This window comes from Cyprinodon tularosa, unplaced genomic scaffold (genome assembly GCF_016077235.1).
Source record: "Cyprinodon tularosa strain WSP-4 unplaced genomic scaffold, ASM1607723v1 ctg1227, whole genome shotgun sequence".
NCBI classification, from domain to species: Eukaryota; Metazoa; Chordata; class Actinopteri; order Cyprinodontiformes; family Cyprinodontidae; genus Cyprinodon; species Cyprinodon tularosa.
The window spans coordinates 34,112-57,853 of record NW_024038034.1 but is presented as its reverse complement, the minus strand read 5'-3'; the positions used below and the strand labels follow the sequence as shown (position 1 = coordinate 57,853).

Sequence of the window (23,742 nt, the reverse complement as noted above, 5' to 3'; positions counted from 1 at the left end):
AGAATTTTTAAATCCTGGTTTTTCGGTACAACAGTAATCAGGCTCACATCAGCATTTCATTCCAAGGGTAACTAGTATTTCTAAATAATCTCAAAACCCCTGAATATTTTCCAAAAGGTCAGCCAGGGCAATGGTGATCTCCTTGGTCTTTTATATATGTTGCTGGTTTTACATTATTCACCAAGTGTTGCTCCTACTAGCGGTACAGAATATTATCATCGTCAGGCCCACTGTTGTTGGGTTGTCTGCAAACTTCAAGTGGTTTTTAGTGGACAGCAGACATTTGTTCTCATAGGGAACAGGAGTTGGCTCAGGAATCAGAGTTGAGGGGCTCCGTTGCTGAGAAAGATGGCACTGGAAGAGTTCTTGTCCACATGCGGAAGACAAAGTGTTTTTTCAAGTTATTGTGGATTGCAAACATATCCTCTGTTTATAGATAGAAAATCTGGTATGGACTTCATTATTATCAGAGTACTATGGAATGGAAATCATTTAAGGGGAGAGATTATATTTTTTTTGTTTGTTTCTTTTAGGTAGATTGATCATTGTGTCAGTTTTAAGTCCAAGATTACCTGAAATAGTGAGATGTTAAGTTTATCTGTGGGAACACCAACCAACTGGTCAGCCCATGCCTTGGGCACCCTTGTCGAAATGCTGTTCGGCCGGTTTCTTTCCTTGTGTGTTTGCTCTCTTTAGGGCTCCACAAACATCTGCTGTGTCCTATCTGAGCAGTTGCTCATCAGAAAAAGTACCAGATTTTATTGCTGGAATGGTCAGGACTGCATAAATACTGGTAATGCTGGTCTTAGCAACTCTAGGGACACCGTTCAATTAGCTTTGGGTCTTTTAGATACAGCATACTCTTGCACTTGTGTATGATAATACATCCCCAAAATGTCTAAAAATCCACAAACTGGAAAAATGATTTAAGTACAATTGTATGTAAAAAAAGAAAAAGAAATAAATAAAGGTACAATTGCATGTAGTAGTTTTTTACCTGTACATAATGGAAGTAGTAAGGAATGAAATACCAATGCAAAGGAACAAAATGTAGGTCCAATTTGTAGTAAGGGTAAATTTAGAATTACAATTTTTTTTTCATATTGTTATTTGTAGATTTAGTGCTTATTTGGTAAATTTCGACCCACCTGAATTTTCAAAGCTCAGGGTGAGCTGGGATCTTAACCCTCTGCAACTGCACTTTGTTAAATACCAAGCAGAAACCTCTGCAAGTTTCTGCAGTACTTTGTGTTTCTTTACACTTTTATAGATAAATGTTTAAATATTTGAAAAAAAGTAGATGAGCAAAGACACAGTGTAGAAGAAAACACATATAATGCAAAGCAAAATTTTCCATTTAACTGGACATACGTGCTAAAGAGAAGATGAGGAACAGATAACTGTTACAGGAATCTGTCATGTCACATTTAGAGTGCCCGTCACACTCAAAAACCAAAATAAAAACAGTCAGATGTTACAGTTTGTTCACTCAGCTGTTTGGCATGATAATTGTAGTTTGAATGTCCCCCCCCCCCCAAACTCACCACTGGTATGCCAACAATGCACACTGCAGCCATCAGCAAGAATGATGCAATAAAAACAGGTTTCTCAAGATGTCCGAGTCTCTATAAAAGCTGTGGAGCCAACGTGGTGGGTGCACACTCACAGTGAGTTTCACCATGATTCTTGCTCCCCGCTCTGCTGAAAATGACCATCAAAAATTTTCAAATTGAATATGATGCAATTAACAGCAGGAACATTTTCACCAATGGAGACACTATTAATGGACGGATCATTCTGGAAATCTGCAAAGAAATAAGAATTAAATCCCTTGTTTTTATAGCCAAAGGAAAAGCTCGAGTTCACTTTAGTGAACATTACGGACTATTGGGAAAACTCAACCCAGAAGTAGAGGAGAATTACCGCTATAAACAGAAATATTATCGAGTTAAACAATATATCTTGAGAGAATCAAGGCAAAATGGTAATGTATGAGTCTTATATTTGAAGGATTTTGTTTTTTCCACCCAATTTTCCATGTGTGTGATGCTGATTAAGTGCAAAATTTCTACTTTAGCAATTGAGACAATTGGAAGTGGACGCCATGTTTTTCCTTTTAGCTTCACAATTCCAGACAGGTACTTTCTTAAATTCCTTGATCTTTCATATTTGATTACTTTTCATTTTTTAATGATTGCATTTTATTTCAATTTAACAGAAAATTGCCTTCATCCTTCTCCTCAATATTTGGCCAGATTATTCATACCTTAAAAGCCAAGCTTAAACAGTCAATGATGCTGCCAAGAAAAGCTAAAACCTACTTCACATTTGTATCCAAAGAAGAGATGAATTTACCAGGCATAAGGGTGAGTAACAGTTTAAAATTCTCCACAAACCTAAATTGTCAAGGGAAATGAAGAATTATTTGCTTAGAAATATAGAATATTATCTTGCACTATTTATCCACCATGTTGAAATATGTTTTCAGGTTTTTCAACAAAAAAGCAAAGAGAAAAGCATTGCTTTGAGCTCTGGAATAGTCTTACTGGATATCTCTACAAGGCAGATGGGATACAAATCTGGTAAATACAATTGTATTAGTATTTTAACACTATTTTACCTTTTATTTAACCTTTTTTACATTATCTCACACAGTGACTCTTGATTTATACAAACTGGCTGAACCTACAGGGCGAATGACCAGAGTGGTGGGGAGGAGGGGTGATTTTGCAAGAGCACTTTAAAGGTTCCCAAAGAGTCAAACATGCAGCTTTCATATTGAAAAGCCTTAGCGCACGCTGTCCTTCAGTGTTTTAGATATTATAGAAGAGTTTGCCAATTACTTACGTTTCTTTTGACAAAGTCCTATATTTCCTGTTTGTTACGGTGTCATTATGCCAGGAGGAAAAACACTAAATCATGTCACAGTCTCTCCATCAAACAGACCATATCAATGCGTTTTTTTGCACCATGTTGTTTTTTTTCTCAATGTTTACATTTGATCAATGCTGCACAGAAGTGGAACTGTCATGAGAGCTGTATGAAACAAAATTTCGTTTTGCACACACTCTGTATTCAAAATAACAATAAAATTTGTCTAAGTCTAAGAAATAGCTAAATTACCTTGTTGCCTTGTAAAAGAAAAAAACAGAAAAGGTCACTATAAGACAACTGGACACCTGTCAGTGACACAGAGCGTCCTTGTGTCGCTGTGTCTCTAACGTTTACTGCATCGCCGATCATCTCAACTGTTGTTCTTCGATTTTGCATTAAGTACACACTATCTTATTCTTTCCCTTTCCCATGATGTGTGACAAGAAAAAAAAATGATAAAGCTATAAAAATCCATAGCTGTCAAATAATTTGAAGCCTCTTATTTATATTTTGGGCTTTTTGAATTGTTCTGGAAAACAATTGACAATATTTGGCTCAAAATCAATAGGTCTAAACTTGATTTTTTAACTTTGTAGTAGATCTATGGTGTTAAACTGGGGCCATAAAAAAAAGATTGAGCATTAAAAAAGCACTTTTTTTTGGAGCAAACTCTTTTAAATGTTTTACCTTTAAACAAAGTTTTTTCTTAGGTATTTCTTTTCATTTTTCCAGGAGTACATATATATCTTTCACCAACTTTTTTTCGCTGGTTTAATTATTTTTTTCTTTTAAACAAACTTCAGATTTTTAAACCTAATCGCCTGCCTTTGTATTATCAGATAAAATCTGTAACCCCTGTCCTTTGACTATTTGCTCTGAGAAGACACGGCTACTTTGTTCAAGTGTACCTTTAGTTGAAAAAAGAAAAATAAACAAGTGAAGCAAAACAAAGAGTTTTAATCTTAAATTTAAAAATGTAAAAAAAAAATATATAAAAAGTGATATATTTCTGTTTGGCAGGGGAAGACCTTCATGTCACAGCTAGAATCACCAATCTTTCAAATCGTTCAGTCAAACCCAAGTTTGTGTTGGATGAAAAGAAGACATACAACGGAGGAGATTATATTAAGGTGGATAAGCGTAACATTCTCCAGGATAAAGCTGATAGTGTTAAGTCATGGGGGGGCACAGTAATTGTGACAAAGGTGTTCACCATCCCCAAAGAGCTACCTCCGTCCATTTTGGTTTGTCCTATCATCAAGCTGGAATATCGGCTTAAGGTAAGCTTCACCTTTCAATCTATGCCAGTATTTGTAAAATATTCATGAAATTTTAATTTTCAGGTTTTGTATAAAAATTCATGTGGTCAGGGATACTGAAATATACATATTAATTAAATAATTACTGCTGTTGGGTTTATAAAGCGAAAAAAACTATTGCCATTTTCTACTAACTTGACTTTTTTAAAAAGGCAAATGCTTTAACACTGCAGATAAAGTTGACTGATTTTAACTTTAAATCTTAGAACATGTTTATATATAATAATTCTTTAAAAATTTGAAACATTTTATGCAATGTTATTAATCATAGACATGCATCATCTCTTTTTAGAGTCTTATATGGTTTAACTTTTGATTAAGTTAAATGTTTTTTTTTTCCTCTAACAAGCACTTACTTTGGACTCCATGTTGGTGCAGTTGGTAGCACTGTTGCCTTGCACCGAGAAGGTCCTGGGTTTTAATCCTGGCTTGGAGTCTTTCTGTTATGCATTTTCAATTGTGCTATTGCATCCATTGTCACTCTCAGAATGCAGTCCAGCTTCTTTAAGAATCTTTACTGTAAATATTTTTTAGAGACACTCTGCTCCGAATAAACACGCTTAGAACACAGACGAAATTGAAAACAATTTAGAGATGAATTTGCATCATTTAGTGTAACCAAACACACACACAAATAAGAATGAAAATATTAAACCTGAAAAACATCCTTAAACAGAATCATGAAATATGAAATATCCACCTGGCAGTCCCAAAAATTCCAGAAAGATTGGTCAGTCATTTCACATTATATTAACACTCCACCGAGACGTCATTCAACTTATTTTACAAAGAATGAAGCAGATTTCACTATTAGTGTTCCTTTGATACACATAGACCTCTGAATATTTGGGTTAATTGTTGTGGAACATAGTGGCTGCTCAGAAACAACTGCTTAACAGTGTGTATTTTATAGGGGATAAATATGTCAATCCAACCCCTGTAAGATTTCCTTTACAATTTCCTATCTTCAGAGTAGAAGCAATAAGTGTTTTACTAAAACCATCACCAGGTGGCTATGTCCAGCCCACAATCTCCACACAGGTATTGTCTCCTTTTCCCAATGCATTAACTGTTCTTCACATCTAATCAACAGTTCTTTCTGTGCATATTTGAGCTTATACTGCTAGAATATGCAGTGTGAGCATATTATCCTATGCTCATGCTGCATATAAGTATGCAGTATGCATACGTTTATATACATAGTAATATTAATGCATAATAATATAATCACAAAATATTATGCCATAATGGATTGCACAATAATATAATTCATTATTGGTATCAAAAAACATTTTTTTCTTTATGTTGTAGTTGCTAAGAATAATAGTATCAGGAATTAGAACCTAAATTCGCCTGCAAGAGCAAATCAAACCTGCAGCCTAAGCATAGTTGTCTTTCAATGGTAGCAGACAGAAACATAGTTTGGTTAATGAAAAGCAGTTTTATGCAGAAGAACAAAGACTTCAAATCATGGTCAGCATTGCAAAATCTTGATTTTGAGTTATTCAAGTTCCTATGCTTGTTTTGATATATATGATGATTTTTGTCCCAAAATTGTCAACAATGGGGGTGAGGTTGCTTGAGGACCTAAATGCAGAGATGAGTGCTTGTTGATATAATAAATAACTGAGGCAGACATCCAAAAATGCAAACTATAAAGATCAAAATCAGAAAACATCAGGGAAATTTCACGTGGGGAGCCAGAGACCAGGAAGCAACTAACAACAACAAGGAACCAGCACTGAGTGACTGCAGAGGTGGTGTATATAACGGGAACAGAACAAAGGATGGACTAATGAGCTGAATATGGAGCAGGTGTGAGTGGAACTATCTAGAAGGAAGCCATGGGGAAAGAAAACAAGCAAAAGGGGGCAACAGAGAGTAGCTAAAGACTGCTTGAATATAATAAAAACCAAAGATCAACAAAACAGAATAACTGAAAACTGAAAACTAAAAACTCAGAGTCCCAAAAGGGGAGAACCACAAGAAAAAGAAGCTTTGAGCTAGCAATGTTCTGTCTCTTTAATCCCTACCTCCTTTCTCAAAATCCTAAGCTAAATACTATTTTCAACCACAAACTTAAAGTGTAGTGGAGGATGTTTTTTACCGGGTGGATCATCAAAATAAGTCCATCCATCTTCTTACACGCTTGTCCCGAGTGGGGTCGCAAGGGGTGCTGGTGCTTATCTCCAGCAGTCAATGGGCAAGAGGCAGGGTAATCACAGGGCAACACAGAGACACACAGGACTAACAACCATTCCATGCAGAAAGACCCCGTGCCAGGAATCGAACCCAGAGCCTTCTTGCTGCAAGGCAGCAGTGCTACCCACTGCACCACTGAGCAGCCCAAAATAAGTGGTCCTCCTAATTGTCAATAATTCTGCAGATATGTTTCAGTAAAGCAATCCTAAGTGTAGCATGTATGTCACAGCTAATTATGTATAACAGGTAAGTATTGGGCTAGATCAGAAGATTTCTCAGATTTCTAGGAGTGGAGTGAGACTCGACACATGAATTGATGACCATATATTAGAAAGTGGAAAAAGTCAAAGAACATAATATTTACATATAGAAATGGCCATTCAAAGATATACAGGTGCTGGTCATAAAATTAGAATATCATGAAAAAGTAGATTGATTTCAGTAATTCCATTTAAAAAGTGAAACTTGTATATTATATTCATACATTACATACAAACTCATATATTTCAGATGTTTATTTTGTTTAATTTTGATGATTACAAATGACAACAAATGAAAATCTCAAATTCATCATATCAGAAAATTAGAATATTACTGAAGACCAATAAAAACAAAGGATTTATAGAAATGTTGGCCAACTGAAAAGTATGAACATGAAAAGTATGAGCATGTACAGCACTCAGTATTTAGTTGGGCCTCCTTTGGCCTGTATTACTGCAGCAATGCGGCGTGGCATGGAGTCGATCAGTCTGTGGCACTGCTCAGGTGTTATGATAGCCCAGGTTGCTCTAATAGTGGCTTTTAGCTCTTCTGAATTGTTGGGTCTGGTGTATTGCATCTTCTTCTTCACAATACCCCATAGATTTTCTATGGGGTTAAGGTCAGGAGAGTTTGCTGGCCAATTAAGAACCGGGATACCATGGTCCTTCAACCAGGTACTGGTAGCTTTGGCACTGTGTGCAGGTGCCAAGTCCTGTTGGAAAATGAAATCTGCATCTCCAAAAAGTTGGTCAGCTGCAGGAAGCCTGAAGTGCTCTAAAACTTCCTGGTATGTGGCTGCGTTGACCCTGGACCTCAGAAAACACAATGAACCAACACCAGCAGATGACATGGCACCCCAAACCATCACTGACTGTGGAAACTTTACACTGGACTTCAAGCAACGTGGATGAAGTGCCTCTCTTCTTTTCCTCCAGACTCTGGGACCTTGATTTCCAAAGGAAATGCAAAATTTACTTTCATCAGAGAACATGACTTTGGACCACTCACCAGCAGTCCAGTCCTGTTTCTCTTTAGCCCAGGCAAGACGCTTCTGACGCTGTCTGTGGTTCAAGAGTGGCTTGACACAAGGAATGCGACAGCAGAAACCCATGTCTTTCATACGTCTGTGTGTGGTGGTTCTTGAAGCACTCACTCCAGCTGCAGTCCACTCTTTGTGAATCTCCCCCACATTTTTGAATGGGTTTTGTTTCACAATCCTCTCCAGGGTGCGGTTATCTCTCTTGCTTGTACACTTTTTTCGACCACATCTTTTCCTTCCCTTCGCCTCTCTATTAATGTGCTTGGACACTGAGCTCTGTGAACAGCCAGCCTCTTTAGCGATGACCTTTTGTGTCTTGCCCTCCTTGTGCAAGGTGTCGATGGTCGTCTTTTGGACAACTGTCAAGTCAGCAGTCTTCCCCATGATTGTGTAGCCTATAGAACTAGACTGAAAGACCATTTAAAGGCTTTTGCAGGTGGTTTGAGTTAATTAGCTGATTAGAGTGTGGCACCAGGGGCCATCAATTTTGAACCTTTTCACAATATTCTAATTTTCTGATATGATGAATTTGAGATTTTCATTTGTTGTCATTTGTAATCATCAAAATTAAACAAAATAAACATCTGAAATATATGAGTTTGTATGTAATGTATGAATATAATATACAAGTTTCACTTTTTAAATGGAATTACTGAAATCAATCTACTTTTTCATGATATTCTAATTTTATGACCAGCACCTGTATATACAATGTAATCTCACCGACATGAAAAAACTTATCAGTACTAGTAGATCATTCAAAAAGGAAAAAATAAATAAATACCAAACGCTCACATGAGTGACATGAAATGCAATAAGTCATGGCCCGAGAGCAAAAATGTCCAAAGGGCTCAAAGAGGACAATAGCAGGTGGAAGGGGCCGGCCAAAGCGGACAGGCTTTTAGGCATTTCCTGGCCTTCGCGCACAGGTAGGGTTCCTTAGCTCGCCATCTGACCTGGCCAATTCACAGTTTCTTACTAGCGCCCTGCTCCGAACGACGCAGCACGGCACCGGTACCCAGCTCCTGCAGCAACACCCCTTGCGTGTGTCCCTCCAATCTCGCGACTGCAAACAACTTCCTGGTGATATACAGGTTGGACGCACACCGGCACGTAGCGGCGTGATGACGTAATACGCAGACAGGTATTTAGCAAAGGGAAAAAACTGAGTTTTTCACCCGGGTTACGTAAGTGCTCGAAAGTAAGCTTGAATGGACGATGCAAACAGCAACTTTTAAACAGAGCGCGCAAGAGGAGAAATGGGCTCATGCATGCTTGTGCACGCGTTTTTACTAAGCGTTCCCTCTCTGCAGAGGGCACACGGTTGTGCATGTGATTTTTTTTTTTTTTTTTTAAAGAAGAGAGGGTGGGTCTTTTCAAAAGCTTGCAAAAATCCTTCACTATACCTTTAATTCTGAAAACAGGCAGCAGTCTCCAGCAACATTTGTGTCAGGTTAAAGTTGCTCTCTCCTAAGCCACAAAGAGAGAGAAATATCAACTATACCTTCAGTGACATCCCTGACCCGTTTTTGTTGGTTTACTTTAAATTTAAATGTAGCTGCTTGATTTTATTTCATGGTGCAAATTAAATAAACTTCATCAAAGTATTGCTTGTTCTACATATAACTTTGATAACTTTGAATAGGAAATTCTGGGGGGGAAAAAATCTAAATTGAAATACAGCTTTATTTATTTTCATTTTTTTCTTAAAGGTATACCTTGACATCACATATGCACCAAACTTAGTGCTGAAACTCCCGATCGTCATCCTCCCAGAACTGTCAGATGAAAGTCGCTTATCTCCTTCCAGTGGCTCCAGGTATGAAGTATTTGAAAGCTCATGTGAACCAGCCTGGATCACAGAACCACAGGCTATTGATCCTCCACCTCCCTACGAAGCAGCTGCACTGTACCCTCTGTTTCCTTCTTTGGATTATACATCAGCACTGTGAATACCTGCTCTACAGAGATGTTGGGATGTCATAGATTTGGTAGAGTTAAACTAGTGTTTATTTTAATATAAACCACTCTTACAATCAAAGAGTGTGACTCTAGGCTGCAGCTGAAAATTCTGTGATTGGTGAACTGAGGGATATTGACTATTAGTAAACAGAAATAATTGCATTTATGCATAATCATTGAGAAAAAACATTAGTACCACCTGTCTCTGGTTTATAGTTGATGCATTAAACTGGGAAAGGAATGGCATGGTCCTGTCAACGTACTGGCACCAACAAAGTGTTACATATTTTTTTACATTTCCTACATCCACAAATATAAATAACTTTAAAACACATTTTCTTAACTTAAAGTTTTATAATGAAGAAATAGAAATATATTTTGGAGGTTTGTTGTTTGCTGAGTGACATGGCTTTATGGCATTTATGTTTGCTCCAACAAACACTGTAACAACTTTTTTATAGACTTTATAAAATCTTTCTTTTAACTAAATATATTCCTAGATTCATGTTAAACTAAACTTTTCAGAAATATTCACTAAATGCTAGCAATGACTAAATTAATTATTGTAAACTCTAATAACTACTTAGACAGTGCATAGGGTTTAAAAATTGTGCTATACAGTATTTTCTTTTATTCTGAAAGACATTTTCCAGGAGATACATTACATCTGTCTAGGCCTAATTAGAGTTTAAGCCTTTGTTAGATGATTTGTTTGGATTAAAACAAGCTTTGTATAGGTTATGTGTATTTCCTTTGAATGAAAACAAAACAATTAATTTGATAAAAAAAAAAAACAACCTAATTAGTCCCTAATAGAAATAAGCTACTGAAATGACTTGCTTGTAATGAAAAAAGTAGTGGAATATGATGTCACCTTTGGTGTTATTATTATATTTCAAAGATCAATTGTTATTTTACTGTGAAGCAAATTTAAAATCTGTTTTGCAGACAAATAACGGATCTGTTTTACACAGTAATATAAAGCTGGGGTAAACGTATGTAAATATATCTCCTAGTTTGTGAACAGAAGCCGCTAAGATCATGCTGACACAAACTGTCCCTTTATTCTTATTTTGTTTTGGCAACACGCTGGACTTTTGTGCGTGTGAGAAGAAAATCCAATCAAATTCAAAGTCTGACATTGTTATAAGGAATCCTGCTCTAAAACATAAAAAAAAGGTATGTTCTTAATGTATGACAGAAATGAAGTAACAAACCTGTTTGTCATTTAACAGGAGAGTCAGAACTGGGCTATATTGCTCCTGTTTATTGTAGGATAGAGTTCATGATTTTAGTTCACCAACAAAGCTTTAGCTGAAAGTGACATGCTCTCAGATGTCTTAACATAAAACAGGGGGAGGGGGTGGGGGGGGGTTAGGTACTCTGACGTTAGATAATGTGTTTCTATAGTTTTTAATTACAATGAAAGATCACTTATTTCCACTAGACACATGAATGTATTTTAGTTCTGAACTTAAATTTTAGTCGGTAACTTTATAGATTTTTTTTTTATTTATTAATTAGATACATGTGATTTGTATTGTTTCTTGGTTTGCATGAATTTATGATAAAGATCTGTAATTCAAAGTGCTTTATTAATAAACTGACAAACTTAAATTGACTCGCAAAAAGTCTGAATGTCTCATTCTGGGAACACGGGTTTTAAAAAGGGATTGTTTGTGAGGAACTAGTGGCAACAGAACTGGTTTAACCATTTCAAAGTTTACTCAGAAAAGTCAAGACAGTGCTGCTTTGCAGGTTATCAGTTTTTTCGTAAATGCTCTAAATATGTTATATCACTTGCAGAATCTAGCAGTTAGAATGTTTTACCTCCTTTGTCAAAAATGTATCTGTTGTGAATTAATAGCTGTATAACAAAGTGTGATTTGTACATCTTAAAAAAGCAAATGAAAATTCACAAAAACATTCAGTTAGTTAAACATTGCACTTTACAAAATGTTTAGTGGCTGCATGAGGATAAGTACTAATTTAAAAAAATACATAAATTTGTCTTAGTTTATTCTCATTTTTGCCGGTGAACTGGCGTTTGCTCAGCATCTCTAAATTTTGATTAATCAATATTTCCAAGTGTGTTAGAAGCTGGAAAGAAGAAGAAGAATAAAGATCGCAGCAAATTCAAAAAGGGACAGATTGTAGAGGCAAGATGACTGGGTTAGAGCATTTCTATGTTTATAACTGCTGATGGTGGTTCAATGGTCAGAATTTATCAAGTGGTTTAGAAAGGAACTGTGCTCAGCTGGTGACTGGGTCACAGGCAGCCAAGAATCTGTATTTGACTTAATAAATGAATAAATTTAGAGCTGGTTCTGACAGAAAGGTGTGAGATTACAAAGTGGATTACGGATTGCAATGTACTGGTGCCGATGCAAGTTATAAAGTTATCTACAAAGTCGATTCTGGTCTTCCTAAGCAGCACCTAAATGTCCCAACACAATAAAAAAAAAATAGGTAGAAAACTCAGGGAGCAAATATTGTGTCTTATTTTTTTTTTTACTGAAAAAAGTCTTTATTTATACAAGTCAAAATAAGTACCTGTCTCTTTAATATGTGCATTGTGTTGTTTCTAAACTATTTTCAATTAGAAAACCAACCCTCCCTCTGATTTTTCTCACTGTCCTCATGGAGCCTTTTGTTCAATGTGCTTGATAACACTGCATCCTACTGGTGTTTTCTAGTCATTGCATGGGTGTTTTCCCTTTTTTTTTTTGTTGTGTATGTCCTGTTTAGCAAATAGCTCTGGGAGCTAGCTGATAGCCCAACAGCTTTGCTTTTACAAGCAGACCAGTGTGACCTTTGCCATAAGGTTCTGCTTGATACTTGTATATTAATCTTGAACATTATTAGGGCAGTAAAATCACATAGAAGAACATGGAAAAGGAGGTGAGAGAGAAGAGGGGGTAAGAACTTAGGGGAGAGAAAAAGAGACAGGAAAGAGCACATGAAAAGAGCGAAAATAAAACAAAACAGCAAAAATAGACAAAAGATATACAGTAACATATGGAAGTTTGCTTCCATTCCTGTAAGAGACAAAAAGAACAGAAACCAGGGTGCATTACAGCAAAAGTATATAAAGAAAATATGTTTAAAAAAAGCCTCAAGAGTAGTATGTGTCCTCTTCATGTGTGTTAAAGTCAGAACCTATGGTTACAACGCAATATTAATCAGGGTTGTATATATCTTTAGCTGCAGGTTAGTGTTTAGGATTAGTGTTTATCTATGAACACCTGGAACCACATGCAAAAACATTCTAATGTATAAAGGTTTCACAAAGCTTCAGATGGAAATTATGCCTAATAGCAGGTGTGGGCGGCCCCAGACTCGACCGACAGGGCCCAGGACAGAAAAAGAGAGGACGTGAGCCCTATTATCAAGAGGCACTCCAGATTACTGGGAAACAAGGAGGGCAGACATAGGGATGGCCGCAACCACCAGATAAGGGCAGACAAGAGTAGCCGGAGCCCGATCCTTGAGGGGCCAAACCCCAAAAGGCGCCCGGTCCCTGAGGGGCCCGAATCCGGAGGCCATAGAGCCGGGGTCCCAAGGGCCATGGCAGTGAGCCCATGGTCTCTGCTGGCGGCTTGCCACGCCAAAGGTGGATCTAGATGAGAGCCCTGGGGTTCAAGGCCCAGGGGTGCACCAGCCCCAAGTGGGATCCCCACAGGGCCAGGAGGCCCAGGCCGGGCCCGGCAGCCACCCGGAATGAGACAGTGCCCACTGAAGTCCCCAAGAAATAACCTTCATTAACTGTAAATAAATCGGTCCCCATTGTTATTAACATTGGAGCATTTATATTTATTATAAAGGCAGTTTTTTTTTTTATCATAAACATTGTCCTTAATTTAGCATTATGAGCTAAATGATTAGGCAGATGGTTCTTAGACAATGAATGGATGAAATGCTTGTTTTAAACTATATTCTATTAATACATCTAAATGAAATAAGGTGTTGAATATTGCAAATGCATTTATCAATAGTTTACTCATCCTTGGATCACCTGCAGGTAAAGCTGAAGTACTGATGGTTTGATAGTCCCTAAATTATCCAGGTGTTCAGGGATGAAAGGAATATTATGCAGCAGAACACCTGAAACCTACAAAGATTTTATATTCAGACTACTGTTGTAGAACAGTTTACATTTACTCAAAAGCCCTCTTAATAGAAACACCTGTCTGACTGCTTTTTAACCAGGTGGATTAGCCAATCACCAGGCAGAAACATGATGCATTAGGCATCTGCAGTACTGTAAATATGCAGGGAATTAAATGACATTAAGCATTAAAAAAACATTTATAAAACTCGATTTGATCTAAGGATTTTGATAAATTAAGGATAATTGATGTGAGACAAAAGAAGGATAACTGTAGCTTAAGTAATTACTCAAATGAGGATACACAGTGTGTCAGCCCTTCAAGTATTACACCAAGGACCATACAGAAGAACAACGTAGTGTCACCAGGTTGGACACATGTTCACAATGAATAAACAATAATGGATTAAAGGTAGCTTGTCCAATTTTTGTTGTTTTTTGCTCCAAATTCCGATTGTAAGATTAAATAAATTAATGTGAACACTTGCATGCATATATCACATCTAGTATCAATTGGTTACAGCTAGTGATGGTTATATAAAGATGTTTGGGAATATTTTCTTGGAGGAATGAAGGCATCTATGTTCCAATTATGCAATCATACTGAGGGCCTTTAGTCACCAGATATTAGTTCAAAGACAAATAACAGTATCTCATGGACCAAAACCTCTCAGAAACATTTCTGAGACCTTGTTGGAGATCCATGCTAGAAACAAATCAGCTAGCTATGAAGGCAAAATGGAGTCAAGACCAGTACTGGCAAGATCTACCTAATAAAGTGTCCAAACAGTGAATTTCACCAAAACACTATTAATATGCACAGTAATTGTATCAAAAACTTTTGTTTGGAATATATTGTTTGTTTAGGATTATAATATTAATATCAATATATTCCGTGATTACCATCATGGAAGATAGTGACAAAAGAGAGTAAAAAAATATGCTTTATCACATGTAACATAAATATAGCATCATATGATTTATGAATGTAATACAGCTTTTTTGTTACCTACAAAGCATCATCCATACAATCTGAATTTAGTGTATATATACAAAAAATGTAAATAACTTCACCCAGGTTCTGTTAAAATGCTAGCTATTTAGGTGAAGTGGAATATGTAAACAAATGTCCTACTAGTTACACACTTTAAAGGATAAACTTTTCTATTTCAGAGACTATAGATTACAGACTGTTTTAAAAGAATATATTATGTAAATATATTTGCTCTAAAAATCACATAATTTAAACTTTAGTTGGAAAGTGAATACATTGCATACAGATTCTAAAAGAAAACCACGCTAGAGGGAATTCTTAAAAAACGCTAGAGAATGTCTGGCAGTTCTCATTATCAAAAGCATGTTTTTCTGGAAAGCAGTGACTTTAAGGTCAACCAGCCTTTTATTTCTCCAAGAAATATTTTTGTGTTGTCCTGATGTTTTTCCCCTCTTGCAAATCATGTAGCGTTCCAACCAGCTAAAGGTTTGTCATCAGACAACCCAACAGGTTATTCAGGATTTGCAAGCTCAACACTCTTCAGGTATAAATACTGCTCAGCAGGACTGCAGGGTTCACACAGTTTGAGTTTCTCTTTGGTTTGTTCATGATCCTCAGCTAAAGCTAAAGATGACCATAAAACACTTTAAGATTGAATATGACGCCATCAACAGCAGGAACATTTTTACCAACGGAGATACCATAAATGGACGGATCATCCTGGAGGCCTCAAAGAAAACAAAAATCCAGTCACTTGTTTTTATCGCTAAAGGGAAAGCTTTAGTTCGCTTAGTTAATTATTATGGGGACATCATCAGCAGGGAGGACGTGACTGATGATTATTTTCAGGACAAATTGAAATATTATCGAATCAAACAGGATATCGTGAAGGAAGGAGAACAAGATGGTGACGTATGATGTTAATTACCATTTCTACTACTTAATATAAATGTATCTAATCAGAGCTGATAATACTTATACGAAAGCTTTTTTTTTTTGTTCCAGGAAGGGAAGTCATTGAAAAAGGAAGGCATGTATTTCCTTTCAGCTTTAAGATACCAAACAGGTATTATCCCAGTATTAATGTAAAGTTAGTGCTCCTATATATTTTCAGAAAATAATTCCTATCTCTTTTTATTTAGCCGAAAAATACCTTCATCTTTCTCCTCAATCTTTGGGCAAATTGTTCATACGCTGAAGGCAGAGTTAAAACAGTCAAAGAAGCTTAGGAGAAAAGCTAAAACCCACTTCACATTTATGGGCACGGCAAGAGGCAGTAGACTCATGGTAAGAAAAAAAAACAGAACTGTTGAAATATTGTCAAAGTTTCTGATCTAAGAAATAATTCTTGCGTACAATTTATATAAACCGTATGTTTTGCAATGCAATTTTAGGCCCGCCAACATGAAAGCGTGAACAAAAACATTGTTCTTGGCTCTGGAAAGGTTACAATGGATGTCCATACAAGGCGGAGTGGATACAAACAAGGTAAGTATTTGCTTTGTAAAAATAAATAAATGAATTAGGGTTTACAAAGTATTAGTTCTCTAATTGTCCTTATGCTCTTTAAGATGTACGTATAATATCGTTAGATTGTGCACATTTAGGCACACCCTTTGCCTGACACACATAGCCCTGTCAAAAAAGCATCAATACAACGTGATGTTTTTTACAAGTTGTTATGCTACATTCGTAAACTACAGCTGGGACATTTTAGTAATTGTAACACAAAGCAGTACATTGTTGCCACATAAAAACAAATGACTCACCATTTTCAAAACATTCTACAAATAGACAGGGACAACTGTGGCGTGCATCTCAATTTATTGCTTTTAGAACCACCCTTTGCTATGATAACAGCTTGACATGTGGACTGTCTTTCAACACCAATATAAGTCAAATTTTCAATTAGATTTAGGTCTTAGCCATTCTGACTCATGGGTGTGCCTGAATTTAAACAATTTTTCTTAAGGGTGTTGGGATCCTCGGGCTTGATAGAGAACTTTACACAGTAAAGATCTTTTTCTATTTCCCTAATCCAGCTGATGAGGATGAGACGCATCCCCACAGCATGATGCTGCCACCACCCTATATCCCTGCATGCATCATGTTTTCTGGGTATTTAATATAAAATACGGTTTTGTATGTGGACAAAAATGTCAGTTTTCATCTGATCCGACCAAAGCAGCACCTTCGATGTAGTCGTTCCTTCTTTAACATGGCTTTCCTTAAAAAGCAAAAGAAAAAGCTAACTACGAGATTATTGGAGATCAAGGATATTAGCCTTATTTTAAAATATGCTCTCCTGAACTGTCAGTTCGGATGGACGAGCATGTCTTGATATCTTGACAGTTGTGCCGAATTCTTTGAAGATTTCCGATGGTTAATCGAAAGGTGCTCTGTTATTGTAGATTTTCAAAGCTCAGGGTTAGTTTCCTAAGCTAGACTTTCTCCACAGCTTTATCAATGAACAGTCTGCTGCGATCCTTGATCTTCATGATAATGTCTTCACTAATGTCCTCAATAGTGTTGGGAATCTTAAATTACTAATTATAGTTACTAGTTACTTCTCTAAAAAAGGAACTAAGTTAGTAACTCAGTTACTCCTCAATATAAGTATTTTTTACCAGCCAAAGAAACTATGAAGTTATGTTTTATGATCAAAAATGTTGAAGAATTTGAATAACTTCTTGTTACTGAAACTAGAGGTCCAGTTATGGAATATAAGGTGTTTGTTATTGATTAATGAATTAAATAATTAATTATAAGGTCTACACATCTGAAAACATTGAATACTTATTTTTGTATTTGTGGTTTGACAAGTGAGTTGTACTATAATTATGTAGATGTAATGGTGTCTGTTTGTTTATAAGAAAAGAACATTAAGATCTTTTAGAACTTTTTATTTTTGCATATTGGCAGCCTTTAAAGGGCTATACAATTGGTATGAAAGTGAAAAATAATACTTTTCAAGCAATTTAACAAAAATAAAATATTATTTTCAATAGAATTCCATAAAATAACAAAGGATTCTATGATCCCATTATTTGTGTGAAAAAACATAAATCATGCAAACAAAATCAATGTAGCCCTGAAAGAGCAAAGATGATGTTGATTTTGGGCAGCAGCTTTGAGTCAGTTCAGATGAAGCAAGGAGCTTCATAAGATTACAGCTTCTAACCGACGTTTATAAAGTCTTTGTTCCCTCACATAATGAGCAAATTATAGAAACATTTATCCTTTGACTTCAGCTGCGCTTTCTTTTTGGAAAACCGCTGTCATTAAATCAGTGGCTCTGTGCCATCATCTCTCCTCTGTGTTTAAGACATTCTAAAGACCCATGAATATTATGGCTCCTCAGTCAGTCGGAGTCACGTAGGCCTCTATTTTAGCTCCCTTCCCTGCCTGCTGTATAAAACTCGCTCTACTTCAGGGAGAGCGTGTTTATAAAGAGTCACTTTGAATCATCAAGTTGTATTAACTCATTACTTTAGATTTCAGGCAATGTAACAGTAAGCAAAAAGTATTTTGATTATTTTTTCAATGAAAAAACAGCGCAGTTACTACCGCCATTATTTTGGTACTTCCAACACTTGTTCTAAATCAGGTCTTTGCACAAGAAAGGAAGTATTTGGAATGGGTGGTTAGAATTAGAGGTGGACGGATCGATCCTAGTATTGATGATACTGATACCAGTGCTGGTACTGATATTTAACAACACTTGTGTGAAAAGATCTATCCTTTGTTTTCCTCTAATGCATCGCTGACGGCTGCAGATTCACCAAAGTCTTACTGTCTGTGTCAAAGTACTCTGCTCATTGCCCTGCCCTCTCCTCACGTGGCTCACCTGCACCAGCCAAACAAGCAATAATTGCTCTAGAGCTAATTTTGTTTTAATAACTTAATGTTGGAACTGTAACTATACAGACTTTTTTTTTTTCATCACAATGTTTTTAATCACTGCTGCTTACTTTTATCAAGGCTGCACTTTGAAAAATGAAAAAGTCTAGAGAGCTGTACTAAACAAAATTTCTTTTTGTATACACGTATGTGTACAAAATGACAAAATAAAATCTGTTGAAGTCTAAGTCTAAGATTTTGTTTTAAATTGCTTTGAAACTTTGTTTTGTTAATGATCTATTGTTCAATTCTAATAATAACGTAAAAATAACAAAAACACAAAAAGATCAACAGGTTCAAGTATCGGTATCAGTACCAATGTCAGCGCTACTGACTTCTTAATTTACTTTGTGTTGGATCAATTCCAAAATTCCCAGTATCGCCCACCTCTAATGAGAATGCTACAGGGGATTGTGGGATGGCATCTACCAGATATGGACTCGCTTTATACCGTCCAGAAAATGGCTAGACATATCGCATCAGATTGCGCTATTTGGTCCATTGATATCATAAAAAATTCAGCTGCTTTACATCCATAAAAATAAAAGAATAATACTAGTAAGGTACTCACAATTTTACATGATGCTAATCGCTTTCTCATGGTATCTAACAAGAAACTTTGAGTTACTTGATTTACTTGATTTAAAAAGCTTTTTTAAGGGATACAAATAAAGAGAAATAAAATAGAAATTTGCACCACACTTTTAACATGTTCTAACTTTTTTACTGGCCCATAATTCCTCTCTACATCTATTTTGTTGTTATAGCTTTTTGGTGTGTCAGGCTGGAGACTGACTACTTGTATATCTCTTTATTGTACAGGTGAGGTCCTCCGGGTCAAAGTTGAAATTCAGAATCTCTCAAGTCGTTCAGTCAAAGCCAAATTTGTACTGTATGAAATAAAGACCTTCTTTGGCCCAAACCGAGGCAAAATTCAGAAACATGAAATACAGAAGGAAAAGTCAGATGCTATTGAATCGCAATCTGGCCCACCCCCCTGTGATAAAGGAAATGATCATCCCTCGAGAGCTTTCCCCATCCATTTTGAACTGCTCCCTCATCAGGCTAGAGTACATGCTAAAGGTAAGGTTCACCTTGTTGGCAAATGCTGTTATTTGTAGTCTATGTATAATTCAGCATAAGATTAATTTAGATTGTATGATAATCTTAATTCTATAATGTTAAAAGTAGTAAAAACTATCTTGAATGTAGATCGAAAATGCAGGCATTTTAAAAAATGTCCATCAGGGGAAAATGAAAAAGATACGCTAATGATCCTTTTACAAATATAAGCTTGATAGGTTTGAATTGCATATCTTTTGTTTTATTTATTATTTATTTGTCCATTTTTACTACTTCTCTTATTTGCTTAGTCTGGTACCTCATAATATTTAGATTCTATACAAAAAAAAATGCTAAAAAAGCAAAGTTGTGTTTCTGACATGTTTGGAGATATGTATATTTTCACATCAGTTTTATCAGTAATGATAGTTTAATTAACACTAACACTTACCGGTAGTCTGTCTCAAAAAATAAGTTAACTGCTCCTATTTTGTACACTGAAGATATGACATGTCAGTATAAATCTACTGTCCTCTGTTAAAAAAAACAAACAACTAAATAAACAGCCAATATTTTGTCAAAGTTGGGTTGAGTTTTTGCTGATTTAATGTAGAACCAAATGCAATAGAAGGTAAAGTTCAACAACAAAATACAGCAAAAGCAAAAAAACAGGAAACACCAGGGAAAACACACATGAGGAGTAAGGTACGATGAGGAACCAGCAATAAACAACTGCAGAGGAGGTGTATATATGGGGAACACAAAAAATATTGGACTAATGAGCTAATGTGGAGCAGGAGTAGATAGAAGTAACTAGAAGGGATCTTGGGGAAAGGAGACAAGCAAAAGGGGGCAACTCAGGTTGAGTAACTCAAAAAAATGCAACACAGCTTAAATATAATATATATAATTTATATATAATATATATATATAAAATGGAAAATAAACCAAAGAACAAAACAGAAGGACATAGATAACTGAAAACTCAAAGTCCAAAAGGGACGAACCATAACATATTTGTCTAAACTGCTAGTGAACTGTGCCTTCATCACTTGGGCATTGCTGCATAACAATAAACTGCCAACTTGGAGACATAACAAACTAACACCCTAAGAAGATATTTAAAAGAGTTGTACAAAAAGACCAGTCTGCCTGTAATTTATCAGAGTGGTGAATGACCACATAACTATATATTATTCACATATTAGGATGGTAGACTTCTTGTTATGATCCTAATATTTAGCTTCATTCACAGAATCCCTGTCAGGTACAATTTGAGACTCTGCTGGGCCAAGAATGTTAATTCTCCGAGTTGGAAGAACAATGTTTGCAAAATGACAAAAAAATGAAATTTAAGCCTATATCTTACAAATTTGTGAATAGATAATTGTGCTTACGGTACATTTATATGCATTATACTTAACTTTATTTATCTCTCTCTCTCTCTATCATTAAATTTTATATTTTATCATGGCAGGTATATCTGGAAATCCCATGTGAGACAGACTTGGTTGTCAAACTCCCTATTGTCATCATTCCTGAGCTGTCGGAGGGGAGTACATCTGGTTGTTCTAGATCTCAAACATTTGCAAGTCGAAACCAGCCAGCCTGGATGTCACAATCAATGGAACCCCCACCTTCCTATGAAGAATCTGCTATGTACCCCTTATATCCCTTTGGAGATTTATGATCTTAATTATAAATTCCTCCTCTAATGGTAGCCTTTAGTATGTCACACCAGCAGTAGCTGTACTGGTATTTTTCCTCATTATAGTTCATTCACTGGTCAAATGTAGCTGCAAGTACTACCTCAAAATCAATGCACCCACCATCAGTGAACTTGGAGATTAATTTAATAAATTAGCTAGATAAAATGACTTAATTGAGAGCAAAACAGCTAATACAGAAATCCTAAACCATGTAATTAAAAAAAGGCTACATGATGGACTTGGGATGAGTACAGATTGAAGGCCTACTTCCTTCTCCCCGGATTTATGCAATTAGAAGACATTGACAATTAGAGATCATTATTCCAAACAATGATAAATGACCTGTACTTCTATATCGCTTCACACAACAATCATTCACTGTTTCACACACAAATGATGGATGACACAATGACTGAGATGGACAGAGTTGGGGTTTGAATGGATAACCCGCCAGGTACAGGACAAACTCCAAACCTGTGAGCCACTGCTGCCAAACTGTTGGAAGAATTTGATTGTCCTTAATTTGTCAATGAAAAAAAGAAATCTTCTTATGTAGAAGTCCTGATTTTGTGGATTATCCTGATTCTTTTCTTGGACATTGTGTCTCCTAAAATCAGAATTTTGTGCTAAACTAGAGTGAGATGTTTGAAAATCCTGTTAGTTTGTATATCCCACACTGCAAAAAAAAAAAATAATTAAATCTAATTAAAATAAGTGCATTTGTTCTTGAATTGAGGAGGTAAGTGAGACACTTTGCCAATGGAACAAGGCAATTTACATTTAAATAATAAAAAAAGAATTGCATTGTCTTATTTCAAGTGCTTATTACCTCATTGTCTTATTTTAACAGTAGAAATACTCATTCCATTGGCAAATCATGTTTACCTACTGAAATTAAAAGCAAATACACTTAATTTAAGAAATGTTTACTTATTTTTAGATTGTTTTTGCAGTGTTTGTATTGTTTGTATAAACCATATATCTCTTTATTGTACAGGTGAGGTCCTCCGGGTCAAAGTTGAAATTCAGAATCTCTAAAGTCGTTCAGTCAAAGCCAAATTTGTACTGTATGAAATAAAGACCTTCTTTGGCCCAAACCGAGGCAAAATTCAGAAACATGAAATACAGAAGGAAAAGTCAGATGCTATTGAATCGCAATCTGGCCAAACCACTGTGATAAAGGAAATGATCATCCCTCGAGAGCTTTCCCCATCCATTTTGAACTGCTCCCTCATCAGGCTAGAGTACATGCTAAAGTTAAGGTTCACCATGTTGGCAAATGCTGTTATTTGTAGTCTATGTATAATTCAGCATAAGATTAATTTAGATTGTATGATAATCTTAATTCTATAATGTTAAAAGTAGTAAAAACTATCTTGAATGTAGATCGAAAATGCAGGCATTTTAAAAAATGTCCATCAGGGGAAAATGAAAAAGATACGCTAATGATCCTTTTACAAATATAAGCTTGATAGGTTTGAATTGCATATCTTTTGTTTTATTTATTATTTATTTGTCCATTTTTACTACTTCTCTTATTTGTAATTATTGTATTTATCTGTAATGTGTTTATTTAGTTGTCCTTAATTTGTCAATGAAAAAAAGAAATCTTCTTATGTAGAAGTCCTGATTTTGTGGATTATCCTGATTCAAAAAAAAAAAAAAATTAAATCTAATTAAAATAAGTGCATTTGTTCTTGAATTGAGGAGGTAAGTGAGACACTTTGCCAATGGAACAAGGCAATTTACATTTAAATAATAAAAAAAGAATTGCATTGTCTTATTTCAAGTGCTTATTACCTCATTGTCTTATTTTAACAGTAGAAATACTCATTCCATTGGCAAATCATGTTTACCTACTGAAATTAAAAGCAAATACACTTAATTTAAGAAATGTTTACTTATTTTTAGATTGTTTTTGCAGTGTTTGTATTGTTTCCGACATTGAAATGAATAGAAACATGTTTAGAATTTCTATGACTTTTTGAGTATAGATGTTTGAACAATTAAGCATGACTGACAGACTGTTTGCTTGCTCAAGGTCAGGTAATGAGGGCTTTGGAAATATTTTCCCAAACTGGTTATACAAGGTACCATTTTTTCATCATCTGCACACAATAAGTTAGGTAACAACACTGCTAGAATGACCCAGATGATACTAGTCCCAGTATCTGACTTCCATCTCTGCATGGTTTCACAGCACCCTCCTACTTGTATACTCTAACGGGCCCCATATTGTCTCCTCCTGATGAATCAATAAATGAACATTTGTTCACATTATTAATTCAAACTGGAAGCAAATACCAGAAGTT

The 23,742-nt window shown here is 35.8% G+C and overlaps 1 protein-coding gene and 1 pseudogene across 1 annotated transcript; both read left to right on the top strand.

Moving 5' to 3' along the window:
- Window positions 1-1,656: 1,656 nt before the first annotated feature.
- On the top strand, window positions 1,657-10,200 carry LOC119777347 (arrestin domain-containing protein 3-like). Its single transcript, XM_038276196.1, has 6 exons — window positions 1,657-1,984; window positions 2,078-2,138; window positions 2,219-2,366; window positions 2,489-2,582; window positions 3,895-4,154; window positions 9,408-10,200. The coding sequence occupies exons 1-6, from the start codon at window positions 1,708-1,710 to the stop codon at window positions 9,645-9,647; spliced, it is 1,080 nt and encodes a 359-aa protein (XP_038132124.1). The 5' UTR covers window positions 1,657-1,707; the 3' UTR covers window positions 9,648-10,200.
- A 5,150-nt stretch (window positions 10,201-15,350) lies between these two features.
- LOC119777352 lies at window positions 15,351-22,122 on the top strand (annotated as a pseudogene).
- The last annotated feature ends 1,620 nt before the right edge of the window (window positions 22,123-23,742 follow it).